The 20,031-nt window shown below is 44.2% G+C and overlaps 3 protein-coding genes across 4 annotated transcripts in view; 1 reads left to right on the top strand and 2 right to left on the bottom strand.

Annotated features, from left to right (window-relative positions):
- The first annotated feature begins 752 nt into the window (after nucleotides 1-752).
- ankrd53 (ankyrin repeat domain 53) lies at nucleotides 753-3,188 on the top strand. The gene is made up of 3 exons (XM_031584844.1): nucleotides 753-1,032; nucleotides 1,436-1,556; nucleotides 1,745-3,188. Exons 1-3 carry the CDS (start codon nucleotides 875-877, stop codon nucleotides 2,312-2,314), a joined length of 849 nt encoding a protein of 282 aa, XP_031440704.1. The 5' UTR covers nucleotides 753-874; the 3' UTR covers nucleotides 2,315-3,188.
- A 2,435-nt stretch (nucleotides 3,189-5,623) lies between these two features.
- tex261 (testis expressed 261) lies at nucleotides 5,624-11,488 on the bottom strand. Its single transcript, XM_012832453.3, has 6 exons — nucleotides 11,282-11,488; nucleotides 9,540-9,619; nucleotides 8,980-9,133; nucleotides 8,576-8,643; nucleotides 7,866-7,968; nucleotides 5,624-6,264 (listed from the first exon to the last, which is right to left on the bottom strand). The coding sequence occupies exons 1-6, from the start codon at nucleotides 11,349-11,351 to the stop codon at nucleotides 6,149-6,151; spliced, it is 591 nt and encodes a 196-aa protein (XP_012687907.1). The 5' UTR covers nucleotides 11,352-11,488; the 3' UTR covers nucleotides 5,624-6,148.
- A 2,369-nt stretch (nucleotides 11,489-13,857) lies between these two features.
- shtn2 (shootin 2) overlaps nucleotides 13,858-20,031 on the bottom strand; it is a 13,400-nt gene continuing 7,226 nt past the window's right edge. For both annotated transcript variants that reach the window (XM_031584840.2, XM_031584842.2), the window contains exons 9-17: nucleotides 19,615-19,728; nucleotides 18,713-18,857; nucleotides 16,952-17,111; nucleotides 16,574-16,632; nucleotides 15,711-15,811; nucleotides 15,457-15,483; nucleotides 15,192-15,245; nucleotides 14,912-15,089; nucleotides 13,858-14,404 (exon numbers count right to left, since the gene is read on the bottom strand). In XM_031584840.2, coding sequence (XP_031440700.1) covers nucleotides 14,247-14,404; nucleotides 14,912-15,089; nucleotides 15,192-15,245; nucleotides 15,457-15,483; nucleotides 15,711-15,811; nucleotides 16,574-16,632; nucleotides 16,952-17,111; nucleotides 18,713-18,857; nucleotides 19,615-19,728 — 996 coding nt within the window. In that variant the 3' untranslated portion in view covers nucleotides 13,858-14,246. The remainder of the gene's footprint in view (nucleotides 14,405-14,911; nucleotides 15,090-15,191; nucleotides 15,246-15,456; nucleotides 15,484-15,710; nucleotides 15,812-16,573; nucleotides 16,633-16,951; nucleotides 17,112-18,712; nucleotides 18,858-19,614; nucleotides 19,729-20,031) is intronic.

The following is a 20,031-nucleotide window of genomic DNA, read 5'->3' as shown; positions in this document are numbered from 1 at the left end:
GTTTTGTGCCATTTATTGACTAATCTAACTCTCAGAACTCGGTTGAGTTGGGCAGTTTGTCATTGGCTGATGGGCTCTGAGCGAAGACCTTAGGTGAATATGGACGTGCTGCAGGCCGCTGCATGTGGTGATATAGTGTGGCTCGGATACATTCTCCGAAGGTCGACCTCTCTGCCACAGCGGGACAGACAGGTTCGTAGACTACATGTGCTCTTTCCTCTGAGCCAAAGACGCGTTTATATTATTCCAATGGAAAGTTAGACCTGTGTGCACAATGTGTTTGTATTAACTAAGTGACAAATTTAAGACTAGGCCGATTTTTCTTAACTATTTGATATCCTCATCAGATATTCTAGCATCTCTGATCACAAATTATGCTCAAATATCTACCCATAAAGCCCGTGTTAAAATGTGTGTGTTTGTACGTGTGTGTGGAGCAGGGTCTTACTGTGTTGCACGTGGCTGCTCATCATGGGCACGTTAAGTTCATGGAGGCTTTGCTGGAGGGTGGCATTATAGAGGTGGATGCCCGCTGCCCCCAGGGCCAAACCCCACTTCACCTGGCCCTCACCCCTAAGAGTGCACCCTGGACCCAGGCCTCTATGGCCTGCCTGTTGAAGCATGGAGCTCAAGTCAATGCGTTAGCAACCACCAAACACTTTCACTGTGTCTGTGTGTCTGTGTGTCTCTGACTGTCTGTGTCTCTGTCTCTGTCTCTGTCTGTGTCTGTGTCTCTGTCTGTGTCTGTGTCTGTGTCTCTGTCTGTGTCTGTGTCTGTGTATTTCTCTTTGTGTGTGTGTGTGTCATTTGGTCATTTATTCTTCCCAGAAGAGACCGAGTATTGCCCTCTCTTCATATCCTTCTCAGTGCCACAATGGACAGTCTGACGCCTCTGCACCGAGCAGCGGCCGAGGGGTTATTGGAGTGTGTGCAGGCCCTCGTTGAGGCCGGAGCTGACTCACACCTGAAGGACTCCAATGGACACACACCTTTGGAGATGGCAACAATGTGGTGCCACCGTCAGGTCGCTCGGTGGGTCTTCCACACTCATTGTGAACAGTTATACTATTTAGTGGTGATATTTTTATATATATATATATATATAGATAGATAGATATAAATATAGATAGATATACTGTAGATATTGATATTGAGATATTTATTTGTGACTAAGTCATTCATTAACTTTAGATTGTGCTGTCACTGTTCTAGAGTTACATGGAAGTGTAAGTTCTGGTGGAAGTGTAAGTTCTAAAATGGTGCTTCATGTGTCAACAGAGGCTCAATCTCAGTCCTCTCCCCCTTGTTCCACTGTAACTAGGCAAGAGGGACCAAGCAATCCATCATGCATGATGTTACAGTAACACTGTCTGTGATACAGTGAGTAGGAACAAGCCTAATGACCTTCCTCAACATGTATGCATGTGTGCGTCAGGTTCCTGAAGGATGCCATGTGGCAGAAGGCTAAAAAGACAGAGGTGACACAAAGACAGAAGCTGCAGAGGCTAAAAGAGAGTCTACAGTTCTGGCACCATCTCGACGAGTGTAAAGACAAGGTATTGCTACAAATTTTACTCAGAGAATCAATTATTACAATAACATCGTACACACACCACCTTTGGACAGGAAAGGAAAATTCTTCATTTTATACATATATACATTTATACACTTCTTTACCTGATTTTATACATATATAGTACATTTATACACTTCCTTACCTGGCGTGTTGCTTTGTTTGTTTCAGTTTGTCAGACAGGATGTGTCCAGGGAGAGGGTGACAGCCTGGGCCAAACAGAAGAGCGTCCCTCTCCAGTGGGGACCAGAGAGGGGCGCATGGCTCCTCAACCACGTCCAGTGCACCTCTAATGACCCTCCACCCGCCAAAGTCAAGGAGCGCAAGGGGCGACCAAAGCCTACCCGGGAGGCCTGGAACGTTTCCCCGAACCCCAATAAACCTCCCAAAGCCTCCGTAAGCCGATCTCAGGAGGTGCGTACCAGCACCCGCCCCCGAACGGCACCACCTACGCCAGACTTGCGCCGGAGCGTCGCGTTGACCAGAGAACCAAGCGGTCGCACCTACTACAAGGCATGCTGGGAGGATGAGCCCCGACCTGCCCCTGACCTGCCCCTGAATGTCCTGAAGAGGGAGCTCTTCCCGGCTGACTTCCCCTCACGCCTGAGCTCCCCGCTGGACTTCCAGAGCTGCTCTGTGCTAGACCTGCCCCACTTTTGTCCCTCGCCAGACCCCCAAGCCTCCCCTTGGACTGAAATCGCCATGCACCTTGTGGAGGAGCTCCAGCCAGGGCATTACTAGGGAAGGACAGCTGGGATCTTAAGTCTCGTCCTCATCATAGGTCTCCTAAAGGTGGCACCTTTCAAGGGATTATTCACTAGGGAATGACATTTCTGACAATATCTATTTTTTCAAGTTTGAGCCAGTTGTCACTCATGTGGCGGTTGCTCATCAATCCAGCACAAACAGGTATAGCCAGCTTTGTTCGGTTACAATGTGCCTTTAGGGGTTCTTCTTTGAGAGCAAGGGTTAAACGTAGAACCTTCAAGCTGTGAGGCAATGATGATGGAGAACCATCCTATATTCTAGACGGAGAAATAAATAGTGTCTCATTATGCTAAGGAATGTAGAGTAAATGCTTGTGGGGATGGGTTTGTGTGGCCTGCTACACAGCCATGAATTTGACAGAAATAACAGATATCAGGTTAAGCGGATACACAGAGATAGAAATCATCTATTAGAACACAAATGGAAAAGGAGAATCAATTGATCTTGCTTGGCCTCACCACATGCTAGACTGAAGACACCAAGCATACAGTGCACTTCTTCCTTCCTGACCAATCACGATGCATGTAGTATCTGCACAAAAGCTCTTTTCAGAAAGGCATATGTTTGCCCGGTGATGTGCACACAACACACAATCTAAAAACAACAACAGATCTATGCAGGTAAATATGAATTGGGATTGAATCTTACATGCTTCCCATGGGGACTCCATGTGAAATTCCAACTCAACTTCCACAGGCACCATCAGCCAGTCAGACAAGGCAGGCATGTTAGTCCACACTGACAACAGACCGCGTGTTAGTCCACACTGACAACAGACCGCATGTTAGTCCACACTGACAACAGACCGCATGTTAGTCCACACTGACAACAGACTGCATGTTAGTCCACACTGACAACAGACCGCATGTTAGTCCACACTGACAACAGACCGCATGTTAGTCCACACTGACAACAGACCGCATGTTAGTCCACACTGACAACAGACCGCATGTTAGTCCACACTGACAACAGACCGCATGTTAGTCTACACTGACAACAGACAGTTGCATCATGACTGTATCACTTAAAGACACTCATGTGTGGGTTCCATGTCAAATTATACACCTTTAACTTGTGTACAATTAAATAAACTAAATAACAGTGTCTTTGGGTTGTTTTTTGGTTTGTTCATTGTTTGCAGCTAATGGCCTTATATATATATATATGTAAAATTAATAAATAAATAGATTAATAAATAAATAAATGCATATATTTGGACTCAAAAGCTTCAAAGCTGAACAGTTTCCAGAAATAGCTAAAAACACGCAACAATTTCTCACACACTGACCTACTGTACTGATGAGCAGACAGGAGACAAGAGCAAACACCTTTAGTTGACCTTTCTGCTGTCCACTTACATGCCTGATGAATGAGCCACAGAGGGTGTGAGACAGAAACATGGAGGGTGAGAAAAAGACAGAGGGAGAGAGATGAAGGTGGAAAGAGGAAGTTAAGAAAGGAGAGGAAAGTGACAGTCAGGAGAAAGAGTGAACACTCTGCTGCCTTGTGGCTTATAGCGTGTGTAGGTGTGAACTGGCCGAGCAGTCGTGTGTGTGTGTGTGTGTGTCTGTGCGCCGTATTCTAAAGTTTATCTTTCTGTCCAATGCATTTGTGTGAAGGCGGGTGAGTGTGTGTGTGTGTGTGTGCTTGGGTGTACTGTGTCCTATTGAGGGGCAGGCCTGCTGTGAAGTGTGCATATGTGTACTGTGTTCTTGTGAGGTCAGTGTGTGTGTGTATGAAGTCTTGTATTCTTGTGCATGTGCCTTATGCAGACTGAAGAGTATGACTGTCGTGACTGGGGTCAGTGCTCACATGGCAGCCTGCTCTACCCCTGGCTCTCCCTCTGGGACCGCCCTTCTCTCACTCACGACCCACTAAGTGGCTCTGCAGGTGAAAGCACGATGTTGGCGTATGTATGTGCGTACATATATGTGTGTGTGTGTGTGTGTGTGTGTGTGTGTGTGTGTGCAGCAGCCTCTACACACTCCCCCGTGGCACTTGACCCCTGCCCAACCTCACACCGGCAGGACAAACGTGCTACCTTGAAATCACAGCTCAGCCAATCAGCAGCAAGGACTGCAGAACAGCACGTACAGTAGGGTCACGCGGAGGCAGCCACAGCAACAATAGTGAACAAACATCAGGAAGATGGAGAATACCGCATACTTTTAAAAGGACTGAAGGTTAGCATACTTGACCTGAATACTAACAGTGAAATGGATTATCAACATCCCCGTAAGTACCAAAAGTTGCTTTTTTATGACTGACAGCATGTAACATTGGGAATGCTAGCCAAGCACACATACAGTTTGGCTATATCCAAGCACACATACAGTTTGGCTATAACCCAGCACACATACAGTTGGGCTATAGCCAGGATCTGGCCCAGCAGATCTACAGGACACTCAAAATCACAGAGTAAACAACAACCCCTCAAGCTCAGGACTCTTTATCACGTAACCACGCATCACCCCAGCTTATTCATGCTTGAGTAGAAAACATAGAATCACAACACCAGTTACAACCCGAGTCTAAAATAATTTGGTTTTCCTAATTGTTAAAGTAAGAGGCTTAAGATTTCAACAGACTGGGTTTATTTTGTTCCTGGTGAGGCTGTCAAATAACAATTAGGTAAGAGTGAAGATAAAAAGTGGCTTGATGAGTCCATGCCCATTAGTGGATAAGCTGGATATTTGAGTTAGTAAGTTAATTTATTCCTTTACTCGGCACCAATGAGCAGTTTGAGTCTGATATGGTACAACTATTACTTTATTACCAACCAATCACATTCCCTCTTGTTAAGACACTACTGTGTATGTGTGAGCAGAATGGCCACATCCCATACTGACATGTATTACAATGAACGTAGTTGCTGATCATCTCTAAAACTCCCAAAAATACATGAAGAAAGGATTCGTTCCCATGTCATTTTTTCTCGTACTTTTTATGTCAGTTTTAAAAACGATAAGCATGACCAAAAGATGTTGCCTTGATGATTGATGGATAAGCTATACACAGGAATCTTGTTGACACATTCATACACAGGTAGTCTCAAATGTATTCTCTCTCTCTCTCACGCACACACACGCACATGCACACACACACTGTCCTAAACACCCTCACAATCCCTCTCTCTCCTTCTCACTCACCCCCCCCCACACACACACACACACACACACACACACACACACACACACACACACACACACACACACACACACACACACACACACACACACACACACACACAGTGGCTGCACAGAGGATTTCCAACAGCTACACATTTTGTCTCACACACACACACACACACACACACACACACACGCATCCTCTGATTAATCACATAAACCCCAACAATCAAGCCATATAAAAGTGACACATGGAGACTTGTGGTAGCTGAAGGGCGAGGGTCTCTGCTAGCAGGGGGTGTTTGGGGGGGGGGGGGGGGGGGGGGGGGGGGGGGCAGGGGCAGCGTCTTGATGAGCGAGTTTGGCAGCAGTCGTCACGTGGCAGTGAGATGAGTCCAGAAGATGGCCGATTGGCAGCATGGCACTAGAGTCACTTCTCTTTAGGGACCTCTCTCCTCCACGTCCTTGTGACCTCTTGACCCCCCCTCCCCCTCCCCTCACAATTGGTGCTGTCCATCTTGGTCGATCCTCTTTACCCCAGGGAGAAGGAGGAGGAGCTTCTGCCTCTTGTGTGGCTGAACTACCTCTCTGAACTACCCTTCCTCCCACCTTCACCTACCTGTACAAACACACCCGCCCACGCACCACACACACACACGCTACTGCCCTATAGAGGGGCTCAGTACATCTTCTGCCGGCTTGGCAAAACGGCCTCTTTGATGAAGGAGAAGATGAGAAGGATGCCGGAGCGCTTGCCCCTCTTGCCCTTGGTGAAGTAGTTGGACACCACATCATCTGGAAAGGGAGGGGGAGAGAGAGAGAGATAGATTTTAGGAGAGAAGGGATTAAGGGGGGGGAAGAAAAGAGGAGACAGAAAGATCATGTATCACCATGGCAACCCCAGCATCAGGACCATACACTGAACAACTGCAATACTAAAGCTATGTAAAGATAAAGAGTGTGACAACAGACAGCCTTCACCTCAAAAGACAGCCTCTAACCCTGTGCTTGTCCCCCCCCCCCCCCCCAATGTCAATGGAAAACACACAACATCCATATGTACAGATGGTCATCAGAGTTGGCGAATGTAACACAAAGCAATGAGGAATCTGAGCACACATAACACATACCCATTGGAAATGGAAATGCTCTGAGGTGACCAAACAAAGCATCACTACTACACACAAAAAAAAAAACTTTGTCTACTCTGAACAAACAGCATTAGCTTTTTTTTTCTACAGTTTTCCATTGTAATAACATTTTCCACAGTATTAACATAGTGCGTGACACTGCTTTCACGTACACTTTCTCTCCCAGCGACCCGTTTGACCTGAACAGTTTCCCTAAACTTGGCACCGGCTCAAGCCTGCCTCCAGAGTGCTGTCAGCTGGGACAGGTTTAGCCCGTCACAACAATGCAGTCCAGCGGCCGCAGAGTGGCACACACACACACACACACACACACACACACACACACACACACACCTCAAACTTTGAACGCATTTATGGATGTCTGTGGAAAGGTGTTGAAGACTGGATAATTCCGAGAGCATTGCTTGTGCGTGTTCAAACTGACAGAATAGGAAAATATTACAGAAACCCAGACTACAAAAATCACCCTGTTCCCTGCAGACTTTTATCAACGTTTTCTTGAACATAAAATCACCTCCAAGGTTCAGTGTAATTAACCTGAAAATGTTTGCTCCCTTGTAAATAAAAGACAACACACCAAACTGAATCCACATTACAAAGAGCATTTTAACACTTGTTGTTTCATGCGCTCTACATTCAACCGGGTCCTATCCTTTCTATGGCTCCATGGTTACACCAAGGTGACAAGAAAGCCAAGATCATGGGTTATTTGTGTTATGGGGTATTTGTGTTATGAGGGTATTTGTGTTATGGGGTATCTGTGTTATGAGGGTATTTGTGTTATTGGGTATCTGTGTTATGAAGGTATTTGTGTTATGAGGGTATTTGTGTTATGGGGTATTTGTGTTATGGGTTATTTGTGTTATGGGTTATTTTTTAATGACCAGGGAGTATCTACACCAATACCAATGCCCCCAGTCCTTTCCATCCCTGGGATGTTAAATGCTGAATCAATCAAGAGTATTCTCTTTACAAGACAAAACAAACCACTCTGTCTATCTCTCCTTCAGTAAAACATACAATTCCCTCCATCTATGTCTCTCTTCAACAAACTCAGTCTACTCCTCTCTCTTCAACAAACTCAGTCTACTCCTCTCTCTTCAACAAACTCAGTCTACTCCTCTCCCTTCACCAAACTCAGTCTGCTCCTTCTCTCCTCCTCTCTCTTCACCAAACTCAGTCTCCTTCATCTCTCTTTTCACCAAACTCAGTCTGCTCCATCTCCCTTCACCATCAAACACTGACCTCCTTGCTGCATGGTGGAGGGCAGCACGTTCTCCCCCGCGGATAGCGACACAAAGAAGGAGAAGGGGATCACCCATAGGCAGATGGTGAAGTATGCCAGTACCTGCAGAACACACAACATGGGAATTATTAACATAAATGAACTAGAGCAATACAAGAACATAAACTTATCTGCAAACACCTGCTAGATATTCAATTATAAATCCAATCTCTTACAATATCTAAACAATAACAACTTTACTCATACACATTATTTTAATATGATGGAATACAATCATTTGCCCTTACACATTGCTGTTAATTAACTCCTTCCCCGTCATTACACACACCTGATGTATTCATCCATATACCATTAACATCAACATAAACTAAGCTCTTAACAAAATTCCCAACCTATTCCATTACCCTATGCATCAAGCAAACCTGACTTAATCACCATCAAATCAATGAGGGGACACTTACTCCAATCACTAATCAACACAACCGTTATTAAGCTACACCACTGATAATCATCGCCCCCCCTTCAAGCCAATCAATTATCCCCAAGACAACCCTTCAACCAATCAATGGCAAATACAACCAGCCAATCCCAGCTGCACATGGGACACATACAGAATGATGGCTAAATCCACAGCAAGCTTCCATATATTTAATTTAATTTTAATTTAACTGTATTTAAGTATAGTGTAGCCGACCACAGCAATGCTCACCTCTGAGAAGGGGTAGTATTCCTCTGCAAAGTGCTGGAAGGCCAAATAATGATTTAGGACCACCAGCACTGCAAGGGAGAAAGAGAGATTTCAGTGGAGTCCTTAATGAAAATATGATAAATAGATTATCTAAGCAAAGTATTTGTTCAGTACAGTTAGTATTTTACTGATGAATTCAACACTGCCGGTGTGTGTGTGTGTGTTTTCAGATGAATGACTAATAGCTATCCAAGATCTCTATGGTAGTTCTTCGAACATGAGGTCCCTTAAAAGACTGATGAGACTCAAAGCTCTCCATAGCATTTTTTGTGGGAGGTTATGCTGTATGTGCAAAAGAGCACAATGTAAATGTGTGTGTAAATGTGTGTGTGTGTGTGTGTGTGTGTGTGTACGTCTCCACTCACCACAGGACAGGATGAAGTTTGGCGAGCTAAGCAGGATGTAGGGGAAAGTCTGCAGCAGGCCAAAATACACCAGATTGGTGAAGAGCCCCACCCCTACCATAAACATAGGGAACCCCTCAAACACATACAGTCCTACTAGTACACCTGTGGAGAACTGTAGACAAAGACAAAACACACAAATCAAAGATTTAGTGTATGGTAGAGCTGGATATAACACACATAAATCCAAGAGACCTATGGAAATGTGCATGTCATCAAGCACCCAACATGTGCAGATCTTTAAAAAGAACATACAACATCTGGACGTTAAATGTATCGTCTTTTATGAGGGACTTGAAGGCTTAATTGTGACAATCTGAATTTATGACTATTTAAATCGGTGTATTCAAGTGACATCATTAAGCTCATTAACCACCAAACGTTTTCCAAAAGCAAGAAGAGGCCAAGCTGACAGAGTTGGCTGACAAAGTGGTAGAGGGAGACATAAGACACACAGACATAAGCCTTCATGTGGTAGGAGAACTGTAGGATTCACTCTGTGTTCAGCTGATCATACCCACCAGGATCATGTACTTAATAATCCGACTGGTGGCGACTGTGTATTCCTCTATTAGTTCTGCAAGGTAATAGAGACCAGCAGCTAGGAGAAAACAAAGAGATGGGCCAAATGTTAAGGAAATGCAGATCTGAAATAAATGTAGACAAAGTTACAAGCAACCAAACGAACAGCCACATTTGCATGGGGACCTGGGTAGCATTGATGAAAAAAAAAAAATATATATATGCCATCGGTGCGTGCGTGCGCAATTCCCCTAACACACACAAACCACAATCCAGACGAGGGGAGCAATCCTTCAATCTGAGCCTCCCCGCAGAGTTACTTCGGGCCGCCGTTCTTACATAAGTCAAAACATTCACATCAGAGGCGGGTGACAGCGCGCTCGCACGCCAGAGAGCCCCGTCCTCGTCACGCGAAGGCACTCCACGAGCGGTATGCTGAGCGCAAGGAGGGCGGAGGTAAAGGGCACCCTGCACTTTTGAACTCCGACCAGACGTTCAGTTTGGAAACTTTCCCGATTAAACGAGAGATGACACGCCTGTGCTCATCCAAAGATGCAAAAGCCCCGAACCAGGTTGCTTTGACAATTCAATGAATGTACCGGGTGAACTGATCTGACGCACACCTGTAACGTTACGTTACCCTGAGTAATGCCAGTCCAATGACATCTTCGGTGTTTTTCGGTGAGCCTAATAATAATTTTGAATTAACTGTAAAGATTAAACATGTCCTTTGATGCTGGCTTATCATTGTGTTCCTAGTTAAGTAGTTGGTTACTTCAGTAACTTAGCTGAATCATGTAGCTCTGACAACGGTGAGATAAGGCTCGAGGCTAAAGACTACCAGCTCGAGCGGTGGTTAAGTCATGTGATTGGCAGGTCAAAGACCTGATTTGACCTGAAAGTGACAGGTGATAACATTGCCAACGTGGACAGAGGAACTGCTTTCTAAAGACAAGTCTATCACAAAAAGTTGCCACACTCGAACATCACAATATTCAGAACAGCTGGCGTTCACATTGTTGGTTTTTTAAATAATTGCCATGCACAGCGAAATACTTTCGGTTGATGCCAGTAGGCTAAAAACAATTGTGAACCCTCACACGTCACCTATACCAAGTGTGTACCGACAGGTGTGAAAAGGTAGTTAGCGCGCTACCTAGCGCGTTTGAGCTGTCCACGTAGGCCTAGATGCAGTCTCTATAATGTTAGCTATAGCTGGCTGCCTGTCAAATGGTTGCTGTTGCACAGCTTGCTAACATTAGCAAGCCAACCAAATACATTGCAACCCTTTTAGTGAATATAACTGCAAAAAAAAGGCCGTTTTGCTGTTAGTTCACCCTGTTTGTCTTCAGACAACCCGTTGGTTAGAACAGAAAATCAGTATAATTAGCTCACACTAAGCATTAGCTTGACACCAAGTTAGCTTTCATGCTAGTACCAATACAGCATAGTGTATACAATGTATTAATGCTAGCTGTTTAGCAAGTTGCTAATGCAGTCCACCACGACAACTTAGCGAACTCACGAGAGCACCAACAGCTGTAGAGTTAGGCATATTACATGGCAACCATTTCCAACAGGCAAACTGTAGATGCCAACCCATGGTGCACCCAAGAACTGACCTAAAAAGACTGCAAGTTATCATTAGCTAGGCAGATAAGGGATGAAACAGGAGGGAGTGATGTCTTGTTAGCCAGGTAGCACGCTAGCCGGCGAACAACTCCAAAGATCCGAAACTTACCAATTGCAAGGGTAACGAATGATATTTGTATCACCAACGACAGCCAGCTTAATAAATAAATAAACCACATCTCTTTTCATATGAAATAAAACAACCCACTATGAAAAATACAAAAAAGTATATGTGCTAAACGCTATTTTGCTATGAACTGGTCAAAGTTCCTCCCCTTGCTCCTCCAGACGTTGAGGAGAAGGCGGCAAGAGGGCATTAGGTATGTTGTACTCCTGCGAAACAGCGCCTCCTCAGCCAGGAGGTAAGCGTTGAACTGGTCTTCATGATCCATCTATGCTCCATCCAGCATGGACTGAAACTGAAATTGCATAGCCGCTTTCCCATTAGGTGACCTCATTCTCTAACATGTCTCCTTTTTGTACTGCCAGATGTAAAAACAATTAGATATTTAGGCGAAGGTAGCACCATAACACATACAATAAACATTTATATAAAACAGCGGTCTCATCAAAATTGGCCTCCAAATTTTATCATCTGTTTCCATGTCTATATATATATGACTTTGGTTAATTTGAGAGAAAATAAAGAAGCAGTATGCAACAATCTGGCACTTTCTTTGACTATGTTTTTATAGGCAACTAGTTTTGGTATCATCTTCAATTTCATTTGCATACGATCACCTTTCATTCCTTCTAGCCACCCAGGTTAAGCAGTATGAAACAGATCCCCCTCTCACAGATGAGACAGGTGTGTGTGTGTGTGTGTGTGTGTGTGTGTGTGTGTGTGTGTGTGTGTGTGTGTGCCACCCAGGTTAAGCAGTATGACGTTCTGTGGTTTGGGTTGGACCATCCCGTGAAAATGTAATAAAAGCTTTGGCAGCATGACATCACCAACTATATCGCCAAAAGACACCAGTTTTACCTTTGGTCCGGATACTGAGTTTGAGAAAACAGTTTATGGTTATTTCTGCAACAGTCTAAGTGCACAGAAAGGCATGTATCTCTCTCCTCAATCTAAATATCGAACATGCAATGACACTGGAATGTACCTTACCCTTTGCACACCGGCCACATTCCATGATAGCCCAAATCTTTATCGAGACACTTCCAAAGGTTAGTCCCATTAAGCTTTAATGTTTGTTTTATAGAAGAAAGACACACACAAAAAAACACACCCTAAGCTACAGTCCCTCTAAAGTGAAGATACTGTATGTCAAATCAACCACTAAGGAAAGAAAAGGTGAAAGTAAGAAAAAAAGAGAAAAAAAAAACATGCCAGAGTGCTGCATATCCCCTCAATTTCCAAAGCTTTTAACCAATTCTGACAGCAGTAGAGGTGTGAGCGTAAGGACACCTCACTATGCTTGTGCAGAGCAGGCAGTTCTGTGGGAGGCTTTTAAATCAACCACATAACCATGTGCACAGGAGCCTAAAAGCTCAGAGTGGCAAGTGAAGGATTGAGGAAAACCAAAATGGTCATGAAATTGCTTCCACCGCATTTTGCCAGATCTAGTCTAATTGGAGAAGTCTGTGTTTACTCCATCTTTTCAAGTAATTTCCACAAGCCATACAAGACCAAAGCAATGCGCCTTCAGAGAAGGGTCACTATTACATACACTCATGTTCAAAAGTCACTCAGAAACTGATGTATTGATTTATTTATCAATGTGGCATTAAAGAGATCTATAATGAAATGTGTGTGCATGTCTGAAAGCAATACAAATGACGCAGCTTCACGGATGGCTAGCATCTTCATCTATTCTTCTTTCTTCTACCTTTGTTCTTGTTGTTTGTTGTTTTTTTGGACCCGCACAAATGAGAGGAGGATGTGATGTGGCCTGGACACAGCGATCAAGTGTCAATCGGATGTCAATGTAGACACTGGAGACACATGTTAATACCAGGTGTAAATGTAATCTGGTTAAAATCATATCATATCATATCTAGATACAACCTGAACATTTTACGTTTTTAATGTAAGGTGTAAAAAGCCCTATTATCTCATTATTGAGTATCATTATTGAAACAGTATTGAAATTCAACATTATTTTGGTTGGTAGACAGGTTTGTCCTGAAATCCTAACCTAACAAGCTTCATGCGCTGTGGACCAAAATACAGGGTTATTTTTGTTCTCTATGCACAATTGTATCCAGTCACAACAATTACAATCAAATCAATTAATTCCAGATGAGGTGGAATATGAGTAGCTTGGAGTAGTGGCAGGAGAGCTCGAGTTCAAAACAAATCCAACTATTCAGATTCTGCATCACATCACCACATTCAGCCAAAATAGGCAAAATAGACAGGAATTGGCTTGTAGGGTATTAATGGTCAATGCACATCCCATTCAAATGATGTAAACACAAATTCAGTGTCACTGTAGCCATGTCGGTTTCAATTCCTTTAAGAGCTAGCAAGCAATGACCTCTGCTAAAGCAATCAAAGTCCTTGTGTGTCTATGGAACCACCAGAAAATAAATGGGTTTTTCTGATGGACCAAAATAACTGTACTGCAAGATACTGCAAACATGTATATCCTATTACATGTTGTCTGAATACGCCTGTGGTGTAGTGTTTCTTCTTCCTCTGAATGTCAGTACATCACTGGCATGACGTTACCCAGATTTTGTCTTAAATTTTTTATTACAAATGCTGACCTTGTGCAAAAGTTTTAAGACATACGTGAAGAACATGGTTATATAATTGCTGAACTGGAGAAAAAACAGTATGCATCAGGAGGGGCTGCGCGCGTACACACACTCTCTCTCTCTCTCTCTCTGTGCCTACTCACTGCCAGTTCGTTGTACTTCTCTGTATGCATTGACACAAAATAAACATTTGTTGTAAACAAAAATATTCATTTCATGTTCAAGGGAAATTTTATTCTACAGTTCAAGATTCAGGTTTTTTTCTCTTTTGAACAGAGTTAGATTATACTTAGCCTTACTAGTCTCTAATGCAACCTGAAACCAACGCAAAAACTCAGTGTGCATTTGAAACAACTTCATGGGCCCTAAGGATTCGCCTCCTCCACGATGCACTGAGAGGCCCTGATTCGAGAGTTCCTATTGTCCCGGTTCTGCTTCAGCCTTCGCAGCACAGGGGAACTGCCACTCTCTCCTGCCCATGGAAGGGAGCTCGAGGCCGAGGCAGCAATAGTCTGGCCACTCCCTAGGAGAGGAAATATTCTGAGTGAGATATGGGGCTGTGGATGCCCTGAACTGAGAGCAGGATTAGGCAAACCTAAGAACATGCCAAAGTGGCTTTGTGACAGAGAACAGTGCATTGTGACATAGAACAGTGCTGCTCCGGACCACAAGCCTATTGACTAGCATGCTGCCATTGCTGGCATCTCTAAATATCACGGAAATTAATGCTAATAGCTTTCTACTAACTAGCAAGCAGTAGAATACTAAATCTGTCTATACCTGCCATTGTTGGTTATTGCATCTCCACTCTCATGTTAAAGTCCTCGAAGTTACATGCTTGATGTGATCACTTAACACAACATTTAATTATGACTTCTGAATGGACATCTTGCACTATACTCATCTGTACACATGCACCTCAGCAGTACATACCCATCCATGCACGCACACACACACACACACTAAAGCATGACCAATAGATGTTTTTTGTTAACTTGGGCCGCCTTTAAATCCAACACAAGCACTGAACCTTGTTTGAGTGGAGTTGTGGAGGTGGAGTCAGCAGGTGTGGTTGGTCGGGCTTCCTGCTCGTCACCCATGGCCCGCCTCCTCCGCTGAAGTACAAACTGTAACTCCGCCTCCCCCACGTTCCGACTAATGCGTTTCCGGGAGCCCCCCCTCCTGGGTCCCTGCTTCTTCATGGAGTCCTGCACATACGTAGAACACTTGGGATAAGGATCCTCCCTTCCTCCACCATTTTAATTGTTCATCCCAGGGTTCTGAATACATACATAAGATATGCATCTTACCAGCATGCCCTGAAGTTCAACGATGGCAGACTTTCTCTTCTCACTCTTCTGCTCCTGAGTGGGAGACAATATAGACAATCTGTAATAATCCATGTTGTAATATGATGGATATATCTTAAAATATGATGCATGTTGTAATATGACGCATGTTGTAATATAGTGCATGTTATAATATGATGCATGTTGTAATATGATGCATGTTATAATATGATGCATGTTGTAATATGATGGCAATGTCTTATTTTGGTAGGGAACTGGAATGTACTTTGTTGTCATCCTCATCAAAGCGACCCTGAAAAGAAAAGCACAGGTGGAGTTTGTTGGTTTTCTCATTGTGTAAGATATTGACCAGAAGAGTTTAGGGCAAAACATTTATTATAGTACATTTGTGGATTTCTGTTCTAGAATGCAACTCTGAAAGCAATACATTTTTATGTTATATTTTGTGTTTTTTGTAAAGACACGTGAGTGTGTGTGTGTGTGTGTGTGTGTGTGTGTGTTTTGTGTGTGCCGTGTCACCTGTGATGGTTTCTGGGAAGGTCTGAGAACAATCCCTTTCTTTATTCGTTCCATCATCTCATCCACAGCTCTGGACTTCATGTCTTGAGACGAGGGCCCCTCTGAGAAGGAAGACCTGTCTCATCACCTGACTGATGCCTCCACACACATCTACTCACTCATTTACACTGACATTCAAAGGCTTTTAGCCACTGCAACTTACATATGCATATTGCATATACATATCCACAGTGCTTACATATATGTATACAAGACATGACTGGTAAAATGAGGGCACCACTCTACATCACTGGTTACCATTCAAGAACAGTCATCTAAATCACCGAAATCACCAGTAAAAGCACCTATGCACTTTACCAATCACCCCGGGAGAGAGCACATCTTCATTTTCTGTCATCACGAGAAACACCTGCAAAATCACCTCTCACAGGGTGGTCAAGTAGACAAGGCGAAGGAGCACTACTCCTTTTTTCCTCGAATGTGCGGTGCTGGGTGAACCCATTCTCTCTGATAAGCCCCTTCCAAAGGAGGGAGTTTTTAGGTTCCTGTCTCACTACTGTGGCAGACGAATGAGCAATATCTCATAGAGGTCTTTTCTGTTCTGGTATGTAGTCATTGTGATAAAATGTTACATTTCTTGTGCTATAAGTTGACTACATGCTTGCCACCATGATTCTTTTGATTGTTATTAATCATAAAATGACGGTGCTTCTTGTTAGCAGCCATATCCATAAGTCGTTTCATGAGTACATACTTCATCAACCAACATCATCTCAGAACTAACTAAGTCACATGTCATGTGCACATAAACACATAAACCAACACACACCATACATTGGCTGACATCACGGTTACTGACTCACTATTTGGGTCTGTGGTACTTCCTGCCGTCTTTCTTCTGTTCCTCAGTGCATCCAGTGGACTATAAAGACGAGGGTAACGTGAGAAAGAGGGAGTTTGTCCAAAGTAACACATCAAAAGAACTTATTACACACATTCTTCTAAACACCCATAGAGATCTATGAGAACTGAGGCAAATGTTGTCGTGGTTGCTTATTAAAGTTTACTAGTGGTTGTACTGTGTACTGAGATACTATATACATCACCCATGGTATCCTTTCATCATAATACAACGTGTACCAGTGTATATTTGGGGCTGTTTGAGTCTTAGCATTCTAGTACCGTGAAAAAGCCACACATTGGTGTGACATCTGTGAACTTGTTAATGGCTCTAACCGTACTTGTCAGCAGTCTTTGAAACAGGTGGAGGCAGAGGAGGAGGAGGAGGAGGAGGAGGAGGGGGAGGAGGCTGGGAAGGGCTGGGGTTCTCTTCCTTCGATTGAGTCATTTCATTAAGTTCTCCCTCCCTCTTCAGTTCCAGCCTATCCTGAAGCTGCTTAACTAGGGCACAGAGAGGATGATTAACGACTCAAGTGTGACGACAATTAGCGACTCAGGCACGTGGGTGAGAAATCAACAATGACAAATGTGTTTCATAAACATTTACCATTAATGAGAGAGACGAAGACAGAAAGATACAGTACAGATCCATACAGCACTCGATATTACTCTATAATAATATTAGTAATTTACATCTACTCTAAAAGAAGAGGAAACCACCTGTCAAACACATTATTCATTATCTAGTTAAGTGTTATTTTGAGGGCAGTGTTGTTTTGGCCACGCCAGAACCAGAGCCCAGAGGCATCAGGTACAGCAGGAGTTAAACCTGAAGGAGAAGGAAGTCTTGAGGAGCGTGAGAAGAGACAAAATGGAGCTGGTTGACAGACTAGCCACAGACACAGAGGAAGCAGCAGAGAAGAACAACGTGAAGGCCGTATGTCATGTGGCCATCACACATCAACTGTCTGGCAGGAAGACCAACACCTACAGGCCTGTCCGAGGAAAATACGGGCGGCTCCTCACCAAGCGACTGGACCGCCCGACATTGAAGATGGGCAAGGGTGCCTCCTATCACCGATCATCTTCTTGCCCGTGATTGGTTGGGTGATGAGGACAACAATAGACCAGCCTAGGGGCATACAGTGGACCCTAACCCAGAAGCTGGAGGACCTGGACTTTGCTGACTCTTGTCACACACTCACTAGCACATCCAGTCAAAGATGGATAGACGCTGTAGTGTTACCACAACCACAGGACTGGAGATCAACATCACAAAGACCAGGAGCCTGCGGGCGAACTCCACTCCACTCAGGAAGCTCCAGTCACCATTGACAAACAGACCGTTTGAAGCGGTGAGCACTTTGCATACTTGAGCAGTACGGGAGGGGCAGATGAAGATGTGAACGCTCAAATTATCGAAGCACGCCAGGCCTTTGTTGCCCGGAAACCAGTACATGGATCAAGAACCTGTCTTCATGTCAAGTTGAGGGTGCTCAATACAAATGTCAAGTCTGTGTTGCTGCATGGGGCAGAGACCGAGAGACAATCAAGCGCCTTGACCACAAGCTGACCACAACTCTTCATCAATACCTGCCTCTAACAGATCCTGCGCATCAGCTGGCCAGAGTGGATCTCACACCTGGAGCTCTGGCAGAGAACCAGGCAGCAGCCCATTGTCATCATCCAGACCAGAGAGTGGAAATGGACTGGACACACCCTACTCTGGGAACAGACGAACACCCCACGCCACGCCTGGGCTTGGAGCGCCCAGGTAAAGACAGAAAAAGGACGACCAGCCCTGACATGGAGAAGAACCCTCCAGTCAGAACTCAAGACTCTATCCTGGAGAGAGGTGAAGCAGACAGCCCAAGACAGAGAGAGATGGAGACCCGATGCTCCGACCGAAAACGAAGAGGAAACATTATGATGATGATGATGATGCCAGTGTTGTTAGTGCTACTCTAGCTCAACTTGTGGAACAAAGTGTTAATAAGGTAATGGCTTCAATACCCAAGGACACGCACACTGATAAAAATGTATGACTGTGCGGTACTGTAAGCTGTAATGTGAACGCAGAGGTGGGAGAGGGGTTTCCCTACCCTGTCCATGCAGCGCAGTGATGGTTCTGTGGGCGTCCATCAGCTGGGCCCCCTGGAAGCTCCTCTCCTCCTCTCCTCTCCTCCTCTTCAGCTCACTGTCCTCCAGCTGCTCCCTCAGCACCTGCAGCTCTGAGCATGTCTCACCCTGCACACAGGGGGGCGCACACATACACATACATGTATATAGACATACACAAACACACACACACACGTACATACACACACACACACACACACACACACACACACATACATGCATATATACATACACAAACACACGCACACACACGTACACATACATGTATATAGACATACACAAACACACACACACACGTACATACACACACACACACGTACATACACACACACACACACACACACACACACACACACACACACACACACACACATACATGCATATATACATACACAAACACAAGCACACACACGTACATACACACACACACACACACACACACACACACACACACATACATGTATATATACATACACACACAAACACACACACACACACACACATACATGTATATATATACACACACAAACACACACACATACATCGCCCTCAGACAGATACACACAAACACACACATACATGTATATGTACACACACACATACATGTACATATATACATATATACATACACACACACACACACACACACACACACACACACACACAAAGTATACAGCATAACACCATTAGTTGACTGACAGGGACCGTCTTTGTGAACCTATGTATCCATCTTTCTATCTATCTATCTATGTGTATGGTCTTTGTGTGTTTGTGTGTTGCACGCGCACGCGCACACACACACACACACACACACACACACACACACACACACACACACACACACACACACACACTGAATAGTGACCTGGTTTAGGTAATGGAGACGGATCTCCTCCAGGGATTTGCTGATGTGGGCCACCTGTTCCAGAGCCTGGTGCAGCCGCAGCCCAGCCTCTCCACTGGGCCTCTGGACCAGCACCTGATCAATACACAAACCAATACATACAACCGATCACTATACATATCAATACATCTGATCACAAAACAAACCAACACATTTAATCATTATACAAACTAATACATCTGATCAGCACACAAACCCCTATATATATACAGTATACATCTCATTGCAATTCAAATCATTGGATCGGATACATCAGATAACTACACAATCCAACAAACATATCTGATCTTACATACAAATCAATATAAATCGGGTCACTACCTAAACCAATACATCAGCTTTAGTTTTAGTATTCGTTTTAGATCAATATATCTGATC

This window comes from Clupea harengus, chromosome 18 (genome assembly GCF_900700415.2).
Source record: "Clupea harengus chromosome 18, Ch_v2.0.2, whole genome shotgun sequence".
NCBI lineage: Eukaryota > Metazoa > Chordata > Actinopteri > Clupeiformes > Clupeidae > Clupea > Clupea harengus.
This window is presented reverse-complemented; position numbering and strand designations above follow the sequence as displayed.